The sequence below is a fragment of the Ovis canadensis genome, chromosome 3, assembly GCF_042477335.2.
Source record: "Ovis canadensis isolate MfBH-ARS-UI-01 breed Bighorn chromosome 3, ARS-UI_OviCan_v2, whole genome shotgun sequence".
In the NCBI taxonomy this organism is placed as follows: domain Eukaryota; kingdom Metazoa; phylum Chordata; class Mammalia; order Artiodactyla; family Bovidae; genus Ovis; species Ovis canadensis.
The window spans coordinates 81602590-81615793 of record NC_091247.1 but is presented as its reverse complement, the minus strand read 5'-3'; the positions used below and the strand labels follow the sequence as shown (position 1 = coordinate 81615793).

General features: G+C 38.4%; 1 protein-coding gene across 8 annotated transcripts in view; it reads left to right on the top strand.

The window, feature by feature from the left end:
* Positions 1-13204, top strand: part of MTA3 (metastasis associated 1 family member 3) — a 217826-nt gene that overhangs the window by 154061 nt on the left and 50561 nt on the right. For all 8 annotated transcript variants that reach the window (XR_011255718.1, XR_011255716.1, XR_011255715.1 and 5 more), the window contains exon 9: positions 12425-12613. Coding sequence is in view for 4 of the 8 variants with exons in the window: in XM_069583458.1 (XP_069439559.1) it covers positions 12425-12613 (189 nt within the window). In the remaining 4 variants the exon portion in view is untranslated. The remainder of the gene's footprint in view (positions 1-12424; positions 12614-13204) is intronic.

Genomic DNA, 13204 nt, shown 5'->3' with positions numbered 1-13204 from the left:
ATTTTCTCTTTGCCATTACCCATGATGCTGCATTGGGAATTCTAACACATGTTCTTTCTGAGCATGTGTGCCAGCTTTCTAGGCTGTAATTAAAATCGGAATAATTATTCGTAGTGATTCATAGGGTAGTGCTCATTTTGAGTTTGACCACAATCAAAATTATTCTATACACCATACTAGAAATTTGTAATCCTTTAAACAGTAAATGACTATGCTTCTTTCTACCTCCATTTCCTTACATTGTCTTCAACGCCAGGACACTTGGTATGTTCAGACTAAAATTTTTTACTAATCTCATGCTGCTGCTGCTGCTAAGTCGCTTCAGTTGTGTCCGACTCTGGGCGACCCCACAGATGGCAGCCCACCAGGCTCCACCATCCCTCGGATTCTTCAGGCAAGAACACTGGAGTGGGTTGCCATTTCCTTCTCCAATGCATGAAAGTGAAAAGTGAAAGGGAAGTCGCTCAGTAAGTGTCTGACTCTTCGTGACCCCATGGACTACAGCCTACCAGGCTCCTCCGTCCATGGGATTTTCCAGGCAAGAGTACTGGAGTGGGTTGCCATTGCCTTCTCCGAATCTCATGCTATTTTATTTTAATTTATATTTCCCTGAGTACTTAATGAGGCTTAGCATGTTTTCATAATGACTCTTCAGATTTTTTTCTTTTTGTATTTTAGATTAATGTATCCTTTGTCCATTCTTCACTTATATTATTATTCTGTTTTTTCTTATAGTTTTGAAGGTTTTTTTCGTATATAAGACAAATACATTTGGAGTTTATATTTTTATGAATGAGATGAGGTAGCAGTCTCATTTTTTTTTCCATATGGAAAATTACTTATTCCAGCATCTTTTATTGAATTTGTTGTTGCCTCAGAATTTTGTAATGCCTCTATCTTATTTCATGATCCTAAAAATGCTTAGGATTCTTAATCTCGTCTCTCGTTTCATTGACCTATTTGTCCCTGTGAAAGCGCCATATTATAATAAATTTTGATACCTGATAATAAGTTCCGCATGACTTTGTATTTAACATAGAGTTGAAGTCATTTAAAAAGAGTGTTTTATACTGTGCCTCCCTTCTACCTCGTGTTTTTCCTAACACTATAACATAACACTGTTTCATATAAGAATCTGCAAATTTTTTTCTAATGTTGCATGATTTTGCCTTGTATAGAGAAACTGTTACTTATGTAGTCAGTCTCTTGTGATTTGACAGTGTTCTTATAAGATAATGGTTCCCAGATTATTAAGGGGGAGGGGGTGCTATCCCTGTTGTAATCCAGCAAATTCCCTCTACACCGAGGAGTGAGAATACAAAGCCAGTTCCTGAGATGGGACAGAGCTCTTGTGATAATAAAATACAGCTGGGGCTGGGATTTGCCTTAAGTTCACTCCGACAGGTGAAGAGCAGGTGTGTGGACCCTTGGCTCCCAGCTGCGGCGACTCTCTGCCTCCCACTGCTGGTAACTGGTGGGACAGCGTATGAATTTCTTTTAGAAGAGGGCAGTCTTCAGGATTCAGTATTTGTTTTTGTTCAGTTGAAGGTCATTGTAAAAAGAAACATTTTAAAGGGAATACAATCTTTATATCTTAATTAGTTTAAATATATGGTATGTGTATGGTGTTTTTTTTTTTTAATACTTGCTTATTATGTGTCATCAAGGTAGGTACTTTCCTACCCTCCAGTTGTTATCATCTCTTCTCTTTTTATTTTGTTTAGTATTTAGCACTTTGGAGACACTTTTTAATTACATTATTATCTTAAATTATGTGTTATATTGTAAATTTTTTACGCATCAGTATGCTCAGAGGCTTACGAAATTGTGTTTGTAACAGCTTGTTTGTACAGCTGGTTTCAGAGACAGGATTTGGATCTTGACCCCTTCTGAGGAGTTCTCTCCGTCAGATTGCTTCGTCTGCTTTGTTCTTGTTAAAGTAGCTTGAGTTTAAACATCGTCGTTGTCTGTCTCAGATCAGGCAGCACTGAAGACTGGTTCTTTTTGTCTACAACATTTATGCGTCTTGGTTTCCTGCTCTACCTGGTCTAGCTTCAACTTCACTTGGACTTTCTGTATGTTCTTGTGTTGAGATTGTATTACTTTCAGTTGCATGAAATTGACATCTTTTAGAAGTCTTGAAAGCAGGGAGAAGTTACTGCCTCTTGTTATTTCAAAGGTCATGCCTTCACCTTTAATCCTGTTTGCCCAGTGGTATCTGGGCCTACTACTTTGATGCTAAAATACGAGATCTTAAGGCATTTCTGTAAAAATGAATGGCAGTGGTTTAAAATTAACATTATGTTGATAATAAGAGTTTTGCAGATTGTTTCCAAGAATAATGTGCGAAAGGTTGCTAAGTTGTTTTGTGCCGTTAAATGAAAATGGCTTCATCATTTAGTTGAATTTTGAAGAGTTGGGTTCTCCTTTTGCCTTCATTGTTCACAGAGCCACAGGTTGGTACCTTTCTCTGGTGACCAGACCGTGGATCTGGAGAGCACAGAGCAGGGCAGGGTTGTGGAGCTGCTGCACCCTAGGCACCCTGTTCAGGTGTTTTCTCTGCGACTTGTCCTCTGAGGACCACAGTCAGGGGTCACATCTGCTTATCCAAGGCAGTGTATGCCGGTTTATCAAATCACCAGTAATATTTTGGGAGCAAGTAATTGTGCTGCCTGCAGGACTGTTGAATCTAACTTCCTCATTTTGAGACCTGTTACAAACACAGCTGGGTTGTGAATTTCAAACCCTACTAGTCTAAGCCATATATAATAAGATTTATATTTGTTAAAACATTGACGTCACAGAGGCCTCATAGATTTCACCTTCGTTTCACTAAAATGTTAAATATATTTAGTATAATATGCAGAGAAAGAAAAAAATCAGTTTACAACAATCCCTGCATTCACTCTCCTTTCCTCCTGCATTGTGGATGCAAAATTCCTTGAAACAAAGTAAACTAAGAAGTGGTTAGTTAAGTAATAGCTGGTGGGCGTTCTAGACTCTGCTACTTTCTGCTTGTGGCTGGGAGGGCCAAGTGCCACGTGCATTATTAGGCAGCCATTGCTGGAGTAAAGCCTCTGTCTCTGAGAACAGGTATTTGCAGAAGTACCTGGGTTTCTCCTTTGTCTGGACTCTGAGTGCCAGAACAGGTGAGAGAGTAGGACTCAAAGCTTTTTCAGTTTTAGGGGGCCTTAGTATTCTTGCCTGGAGAATCCCAGGGACGGGGGAGCCTGGTGGGCTGCCATCCATGGGGTCGCACAGAGTCGGACACTGAAGCGACTTAGCAGCAGCAGAAATCTTTTAGAATGGACTGTATTAGAGATAATGGTTAAATAACTTACATAAACCTAGAAACTTAGGTTTCCTGATGCTAAAGTCTGGTTCTGAGAAAGGGTTGACTTAGTAGGGAGAAAATCACATGTTGGAACGTCTCTAATTTCTGTATTATTTCTGATCTTTCAAAAATGCAACTTTGATTTTGCTGTCCCTTATCTTATATAAGATAGTGTCTTTATTTACTTTAGTGTCTTTTCATTGTTGTTAGGGTAAAAACCCAGATCCTTCAAACAGTCCCCAGGCGCTGGCAGTCACCATTCTACTTTATATCTCTTTGAATTTGATTACTCTAGGTATCTGATGTAAGTGGAACCGTACGTTTGCCCTTTGGTGGCTTGCTCAGCATAACAGTCTTCAAGAGAATTCATCCATGTTGTAGTATATGTCAGCATTTCCTGCCTTTTAAGGCTGAATAACAATCCACTGTGTGTATATATTACATTTTGTTTATCCATTCATCTGTTAGTAGGAACTTGAGTTGCTTCTACCTTTTGACTATTGTGAATAATGCTGCTATGAACATGAGTGTACAAATGAATGTGCTTTTTTTATTCTTTGTTTTTTTTTCCCTCTAGACCTATAGCTTTTGGTCCATATAGCCATGTGCAAGTTGTTTAACCTCACTATGTCTGAGCTTCCTCTTTCTGCCCTGAGGTTATAGATTGACAAGAAGAGGGTATGCAGACAATGCCCCTATTATTTGCTGATATATGTATCCAATCATATAGAAGTTGATGGAGCTGCGTTGGCTTGCCAGAGTATACCTTGGGGCTAATAGAGCTCACCGTGTCACTAACTGTCCAGATTGGGTGGAAGCAACTCATTTATTGCTATGTCACAAGTCTTTTTGAGCTTCCATCAGTCTTCCAGAAGTGATTGTGTTCAGCAGTTTCTGCATTTTCATTTAAGGTAATATTCACAAATACTGAGCTCATCTGGCTCTTGTAGCCCCGTCTTCACTGGAAGAGAAAGCAGGCGATGCCTCAGTGTCCTCCTTCAGCCTCCAGAAAAGCCTGTCTCTGACTTACCTCGTGGCATCAACTTGAGGATTAAACAGGATAATATTTGTAGATCATTTAGAACAGTGTCTGGCACATTATAAGAGCTCAGTAAATATTAGTTGTTATTGCTGATGAGCTGATGATGCCAGTGATGCATTGCCTTCTCCCCATCTTTGTTGAGTCTCATTTAGTTTCTTCTGATTTTATAGCATTATTGACTGAAGGGGTTTTTTTCATGCCATATTTACTGTCATTGTAGTAGATTATCAAGTTTGAACGTGATCATTAGGCTACGATTAACCATACATTTAACCATTTTAACATAATTGTTGCAAGGAAATCACTTATAAAGATCTTCCGCTTGAAACAAGCTATGCTTTTTACAAAAAAAAATTTTTCCATCAAGAAAAACTTAGAAAAAATAACTTATTTTTCTGATAAGAGAAAGTTTATTTAACCAACAATAGTTTTATCCCTCAGATACTCTGTTAAAATGCCAGCTGTTGACCATGCACTTCATTATTTGTTTGTGATTCCTGTTCACATCAGACACTTCATTTAGGGCTTTGAGGGTACTGGGCATTGAGATCAGTTTGGAAAGCACAGTCATTACATCATTTAAAGAAATTGTACTCAGTACAATATATAAATCTAGTGAACATTTTAGGCATCAACTTACATTTAAAAATCTAGTCTTCACAATGAACATAAAATTGATTAAATGAGAATTCGTATAATTTTTAAAACTCATTTTGCTAAAACTTACGAGTACTTCTGAGTATCCATGTATCCGAGACTAAAATTAGAATTTGAACCAATGGATTGCCACTGCAGTGAGACAAAGCATGAAATTTCCCTTCTTTCTAAGTACAGCATTAAGGCAGTACTTTACTACGTTAAACATGTTTTCTTTTTGTCTGATGATCTAATGCAAGTAAGAACTTTAAGATCATATAAAACGACCTTAGTTCAGTTCAGTTCAGTCGCTCAGTCGTGTCCGACTCTTTGCGACCCCATGAATCGCAGCACGCCAGGCCTCCCTGTCCATCACCATCTCCCGGAGTTCACCCAGACTCAGGTCCATGGAGTCCATGATGCCATCCAGCCATCTCATCCTCTGACATCCCCTTCTCCTCCTGCCCCCAATCCCTCCCAGCATCAGAGTCTTTTCCAATGAGTCAAATCTTCACATGAGGTAGCCAAAGTACTGGAGTTGCAGCATCATTCCCTCCAAAGAAACCCCAGGGTTGATCGCCTTCAGAATGGACTGGTTGGATCTCTTTGCAGTCCAAGGGACTCTCAAGAGTCTTCTCCAACACCACAGTTCAAAAGCATCCAATTGACCTTAGAGAGACTGCCAACTGTCTTGGGGGCAATTGTGTCCTTGTGTTAAGCATCTGTTTATCCATCTCTTTTTTTCTTTTAAATTTGAGCTTAAATTTGTTTTTACTTTTTGTTTTCAGTGTATGTTGCCTTTTACTTGACTTTTCCTCCCATGCATTTTACACTAATATAAGAAACATTAGAAAATCACCGCACAATTGAACTATGGGGAAATATAGTGAAAATTGGTTTGACTTCTTTGTTGAGGGTTCATGGTAAAGAGATTTTAATTTATAAGTTTGTGTTAATGGAGGCTTGCTGTTACATTTCTTAAAACTTTATTTTTGTATTTTGAGATAATGTAAAAATAGCACTAAGACTTCCTGTCCTCCCCTCACCCTGATTCCCCAAAATTAACATTTACCATGTTTCCTTTATCTCTCTTTCTCTATATTCATATGATTATTTCTGAACTGTTTGAGAGTAAGTTTGGGCTTCCCTTGTAGCTCAGTCAGTAAAGAATCTACCTCCAGTGCAGGAGACCCAGGTTTGATCCCTGGGTTGGGAAGATCCCCTGGAGAAGGAAATGGCAACCCACTCCAGTATCCTTGCCTAGAAAATCTCATGGACAGAGGGAGCCTGGTGGGCTGCAGTCCATGGGGTCACGAAGAGTTAGGCACGACTGAGCAACTAACACTTACTTACTTACAGAATAGATGTACCTTTATTTCGAAGTATTTGAGGAGGTATTTCCTGAAAGAACAAGGATTGTTTCTCATTTATCCACAGTACAGTTTTCAGACTCAGGAAATGAACATTGTTATAATACAGTTATCTAGTCTAAAGGCTTTAGTCAGATTTGCTAGTTGTCCCAGTAATGTCAGGAGAAAAAGATTTTCTTTCTCATGCAAGATTTACTTGAGACTCACTTACTGCATTTAGTTGTCTTATCTCCGTAATCACCTTCGATCCTGAGCAGTCCTTCACTCTTTCTGTCTTTTGCAGCCGTGGCACTTTGAAGAGTGTAGGCCATTTACTTTGCAGAATATCCCTCGATTTGGGATATGGTTATAATTTGATTAATAACTAGAGTAGGTTTTTAATTCTATCCACGTCCTTTGGTCAGGTACATCAGGAGATTTTCCATTTTTCCTTAGGTTTTCAAATTTAGCAATATAATCTTTCATAGTAATTTTGTTTTTGACCATGCTGTGCAGCTTGTGGGGTCTTAGTTCCCTGACCAGAAATTAAGCCATGCCCTCTGCAGTGAAAGCCTGGAATCCTAATCACTGGGCCACATGGGAATATTCCTGTTATTGTTATGTGTCACATTTCTTATTTTTTTCCTTGATAGTTTTGCCGGAAAATTCTTTTTCTTGTCTAAAAGAATGAGATTTTAGGTTAGTTGATTTTCTTTATTGTATGTTTGTTTTCTATTTATTATTTTCTTCCTTCTTTTCATTGGCTTTACCCTGATATTCCTATACCAACTTTACAAGACCAGTTTTTAGCTCATTAACATCATTTATCTAGTTTTCTGTTATTAGCAATTAGGATTATAAATGTCCCTCTATATCTCATATTTTAATATGTAGTACTTTCATTATCACTTGGTTCTAAGTATTTCCTAATTTACTTTATACTTTTGCAGTTGATTGGGAGTTAATGTCCAAGGAAATGCAGTTCATAAATCTATCTTAATTGCTTTAGGGCTTCTGATCAGAGAACATGTATGATACCAATTATTTTAACATATTGTAATTCTCACAAATACATGGAATATCCAATGGTTTTGCTCCCTCGGAGGTGAAAGTGGTCTTGCTCATTTTCACCTTAGCGTAGTACGAAGCTGACTGGTCTGTTCTCTTTTGTAGCAGTTTAGAAAATGCCCTCCAGGTGAAAGCTCAGATCTGTGTGGAAGCTCGCCTCTCATGCCTCCTCCTTCTGAATTATCTTAGGTGTCCCCACACAGTTGTATCCTGTGTTTGTCTGGTTTGTGTCTAGAATCAGGGCGGGGGGAAGGCCCCACAGTTTTGCTCAAAGTGAGATCGGAAGTGACATTAGGGCCGCGGGGTTTCAATCACCTGCCACTCCTAGAGCTTTCTCTTGCTAATAATGAAAGTATGAGTTCACAGAAGAACATGTCTCTGGGTGTCTTATAGATTGATATGAGTGAATGACAACCAGGTTCCCACAAATCTGATTATGAATGAAGGCTTTTCCTTTGAGGGCTGTGCACTGAAGCAAAAGTTAATTGGATGGCATACTACTTACATATAAAAAATTTTGCCTTGATCATGGTTTGAGGTTTAGTCATGAGAATTTCTGTTTCTACTTGAAAAAAAAATATGCTCATTAATTTTAAAATAGACTTGATAGTCTGAATGGTCTATATTGTGCTGGAGTTATACGTATAAAATTTTTGTAAAACTCTTAACAAATCAGTAGTTAGTGCTGAATATATATGGGTATCATTTTGTCATTGCCAAAATGTTACATGTTGGGTACCTGGGAAACAGATTCTGCGATGAGATTTGAAGGCTGGAAATGCTTAGGGAGCACTGCTGGGATCTACTCCCGTGGAAGAGAAGGGAGGGAGGCAGAGTTGAACAGAGGGAGAAGGTGGGCTCTGATGCTGTATGAATGGAGGCCTCGGCCTGTGCACTCCTGCGTCACTGGATGCAGGCTGCCCCGGGAGATGGGGGAGATGAATCTTGCTTAAATTGAGATCATGCCAAAGAGGAGCAGCAGCTGTAGGCTGTTTGCTCTGCTCACAGCACTGGTAGCACTGGGTGAATAAGCTCCTAATTCCCCAAAGGGAAAAACATGGGTTAAACTGCCCAGAATTTCATTGCTTTATAAACAACAAGCATTAATATCTTGTGCACCCCTCTACAGATTACCTCGGGTTCTGCTGAACTCTACTGGGCTGATTCAGATGTGAAGCTGTAGGTTGGGTCCTGCTGTGCATCTCTCGCCTCTTCTGTTGGCAAATATCAGTAGCATAAGTCTAAATGCACAAACTCATGTCAAGGCTCTGTTATGTCGCACAGCGTAACATCCAGTTGGCCACACAAGTCACAGTGCTAGGCCCAGCCTCAACGGAGTGGAAGAATACACTCCCTTGGAGGCTCACAGAGGGAGTGAATATTTGCTGAACAATAGTCCGGTTTACCAAAATGGGATTCTCTTTGATGAACAAAAGATGAGAATTCCGCTGCCAAGATTTCATTGTCAGTCTTTATCCTAAAATACTTGTTTGTCATCTCCATCTGTTTTGAATGAGATGAAATGTGACAACACCTTCACCACTATTTGGCAGAGAGAAAAGCTTGTGCTGAGCTGTTATGATTTTTAAAATTTAGTTTTGAATGGATTCTGTATCTGTATCTGTGTGTATCTGTACCTCTATTTAGAAGATGGTGTCTTCACAAAGTATTTAGCTTGAGGGAGGATTTTCAGTTTTAAATGCTTTATCTTATTTTCAATTGAGATATACATACAATAAAGTATATTAAGTACACTTAGATGCTGGCTTATAAATTTTTACATGTATGTACATGCATATAACCACCACTGAGATCGAGGTGATGAACAAGGATCCCTTATGCTCCTTCCAAGTCAGGGATCTCCTCTTCTCAGGTAATCATTATTCTGACTTCTCTCACCATAAATTGTTATTTTCCCCAAAATTCACATAAATGGACTCAGCCAGTATGTTCTCTTATATGTCTAGCTCTTTGAGTTTTTATCTTAACTGATAAGCAACGGGCTGTTGGTTATATGTCATGCTCTTATGTCTTTTCTCAGCTTATTTCTGTGAGTCTTCACTGGATATTGTCTCCACTGTTTTAGTATATTTTGTGCTTCACTTGGCTTTTTAGGGTTGGATTAAACTATACAAAATTTCATTCTGAAGAAGCTTCTATGTGTGTCAGAAAGATGGCATTAATATGGACTCAACAAATAATATGATCCTCTAGTTTCCTTTGTGATCCTCTCTGGTCATTGATTTTAATGGAATTATTCCTTAGGCATTCCACAATGCCTGTGTCTCATGGGATGTTTATTTTCTTCAGATAGTGATCATTAACTGCACTTTCCTCTGGGCTGTGGTGTGAATATGGGCTTGAAGGTTTCATAGCTATGGTCAGCCTTAGTCCAACGTATTCTTTCCAGTTGATTTGTGACACAAGGCAGGAGCTAGTCTTCAAAAGCAAAGCTTTGCTTCAGTGTTTAGAGATATAAACACATTGTAAAGAACAGAATTTTTAAAACAACCTGATCACTTGGGATTTGGGTTACTGTTATTTATAGAGGCCAGGATGTTTTTCATACTTTGAAGCTTTGTTAGATACTAGCCCATCATCATTTTAAAAAGTACCTATAAGAAAGGCATTTTCATTCATCTAACATGAACAAAATGATTGAAAATCCATTCATGCTTTGAATGGTTGGTATAATATCAGCTGAGAGAAACTCATTTAATTCTGTGACTTCTGGTTTCAGAGCACCTGTGTGTTATAAAAATCACTTGTACCTCCTGAGGAATCTCAGCAACAGTTAATTTGTATAATTATTGATTTTTGAATACCAATAACTTTTTTTAGTTATGCACTGTAAATTTTGGAGTTTTAGAAATCATTTATGGGATATATGATTAACTGAAGAGATCCCTAAATGATATTTGTCTCTACATTTTCATAGATCAGTTATCTAGAAACAATAGTTTTTTATTTTCAAGGATGGTGTAAGAGTGAATTAAGTGTATGGACAGTTAAACTGCTGAATCTGTCAACTGAAAGGTTATCTAGAAAGGTGCAGTTGAGTTGATTTTGAAGTTTGCAGAACTCAAGTGAAGAATCAAGATCAGTTCCAATATTTCTGTAACCCCTGCTGCAGAAGAATGAGAAGAGAAGAAATTCGCTTGCAGGTTGAAGTTATTATTCTGTGACTGTGACAGAGCAAAAGGCCACACATGGTCAGCGTGGTCTCAACTGAGATAATAACTAGGAAATTGATGATGAAATCTCTACGTGTTTTTGTTGTGTGAAATACAGTGGTTTGAGGGGAGATGTTAACCCTTGTAAAAGCAGTTAATTACTGTTCCTAATCATGTCCTAAATTCCGCCTGTTCTGTCAGCAAATTCATATTCCATACCCTATTCAGCATCTTAATGTTATCACAGTGTTACATATTTTTTAGTCATATTATAGCCAATTTTTTTCTCTTTAATAGATATTAGCTGCTATTTGAGCTTACTTTATGCTTTTGTACCAGTAGGGAACTGTCTACTGTCCCCTACCAGTTATTACAGGACCATAGCTAAATTTTAAAAACATCAGTTCAATTCAGTTGCTCAGTCGTGTCTGACTCTTTGCGACCCCATGGACTTCAGCACACCAGGCCTCCCTGTCCATCACCAACTTCCGGAGCCTACTCAAACTCATGTCCATTGCATCAGTGATGCCATCCAGCCATCTCATCCTCTGTCGTCCCCCTCTCTTCCTGCCCTCAATCTCTCCCATCATTAGGGTCTTTTCCAACGAGTCGGTTCTTCGCATCAGGTGGCTAAAGTAAAACATAGATGTGGCTCTGTCCCCATTTATAAAATTTTTAGTTAATTATCAGAAGATACCTTGTGTAAAAGGTGTAACACATGGCCTTCACATGTTAGGAAGCTTAAACAGAATTAGCTCCCATTTGGCAAGGATTTGACCACCAACCACATCTGCGCCACACCTACATGCTAATCTAGACACAGAGCTGACTGTCCTGTTCTGAGTTTTCCTCCTACGCATACAAATATGTGTGCATATTGTGAACGGATCTTTTTAAAATGAGCTAGACCCAAGGTACTTTTTGAAAAAAGCTAGTTATATTACCCAAATTTATATTTCCTCCCTTCCTAATTGCTTTTCAGTCACTCACCTTTGGAATATGTAGCTGTTTCAAGCAAGCCTGGTCATGTGTTTTTGGTCTTACAGAATTTCAACCAAGTAACTATTTTTACTTGGATATGTTATTTTGTTTTGTTTTGTAAAGCGTCTGTCTACAGTGCCGGAGACCCAGGTTCGATCCCTGGGTTGGGAAGATCCCCTGGAGAAGGAAATGGCAGCCCACTCCAGGACTATTGCCTGGAAGATCTCATGGACGGAGGAGCCTCGTAGGCCACAGTCCATGGGGTCGCAAAGAGTCGGACACCTGAGCGACTTCACTTTCAGCTTTTGTTTTAACATGGATGTGTAATTTTGTCTTAACCATCCTTCTCAGCTTCATGGTGTTTTTTCCTCCATCTCTCGTTTCTAGTATATCATTCTCTTAATCCAACCTGAAAATATTTTTTCTCACTCTCTGATACATCCTCTGTATTTTTCCCTTGTTAAAGAAGGCTGTGCCAGCCTTATACGATAGCTGAAGTAACTCTGGCACTTCTAACCAAAAGGATGGTGAAACTTACTGGGTTCCCATTTTAATTCCTGGAGGTCCTAGGTCTTCATGGTTAGAAGGTCTAGCCATTTGTTGCTCTAAGAAAATACATTAAAAAAAAAATACATATCTTAAAAGATACAAATCATCATTTTCTTAAAAGCAGTATGTGATGTCTTAAATAATTGAATAATCTGTTGTTTAAATTTTTCTTAAACTAAGTATATTGTTGTTAATTAAGTCCATCATGCATTTTAATATCTCTGTTCTTAAATAATCAAGAAAATTTGCCTTTCTGGCTAATTTCTTCTCTCATTTTCTTTATTTTTTTTAGTTTCATGCTATGGATACGTTGTATAGGCACGGCTATGATTTGAGCAGTGCAATTAGTGTCTTAGTACCACTTGGGGGACCTGTTTTATGCAGAGATGAAATGGAAGAATGGTCAGCCTCTGAAGCTAGTTTATTTGAAGAGGCATTGGAAAAATATGGCAAGGACTTCAATGACATACGTCAAGACTTTGTAAGTAGAAAATTATGAATTAAGTAAAATGTTGGAGTGGGAATATTTTATCTCTTAAAAATTTGGTAAACCTTAAACTATTCATTAGCAAGCCTTGTCTGCTCAGTATAGAATGCAGGTCAGTATTGTGGAGAGAGAAATTGACATTTGTCCTGAGAAGTAATTGTAAGACCCAGATTCTTGTTATAAACGTCGGCAGTGTGAATGCATTCTCTTCACCTCTCTCTGAGTTCCAGGTTTAATTTATGCACAGCTTTTCTACCCATTTGCACTAGATACTTCTGATCTTTGCTTTTTAAGCTTGTTGTTCTCCTTTAGACTTTGGGTATTTTTCTGGTTATCTTACTAATCATTGAGCCTGAATTTGATACAGACCTCTAATACAGAAACAACCAGTACCAAGCAAAGCAGGAGGATTTGCTTTTTGGGTTTTCAATCTTTATTCTTCCTGATAATGTACATGATCTTAACTTGTGTTTTAAACACTAGGTAATTGTGTCTACTATTGTGTACTTGCTTTGTCTTATGGAATTGCTATTTTCCACTAAGCTTACAGTCTCTTTGAAATGGAGAAATTTCTATTTGTGAAGT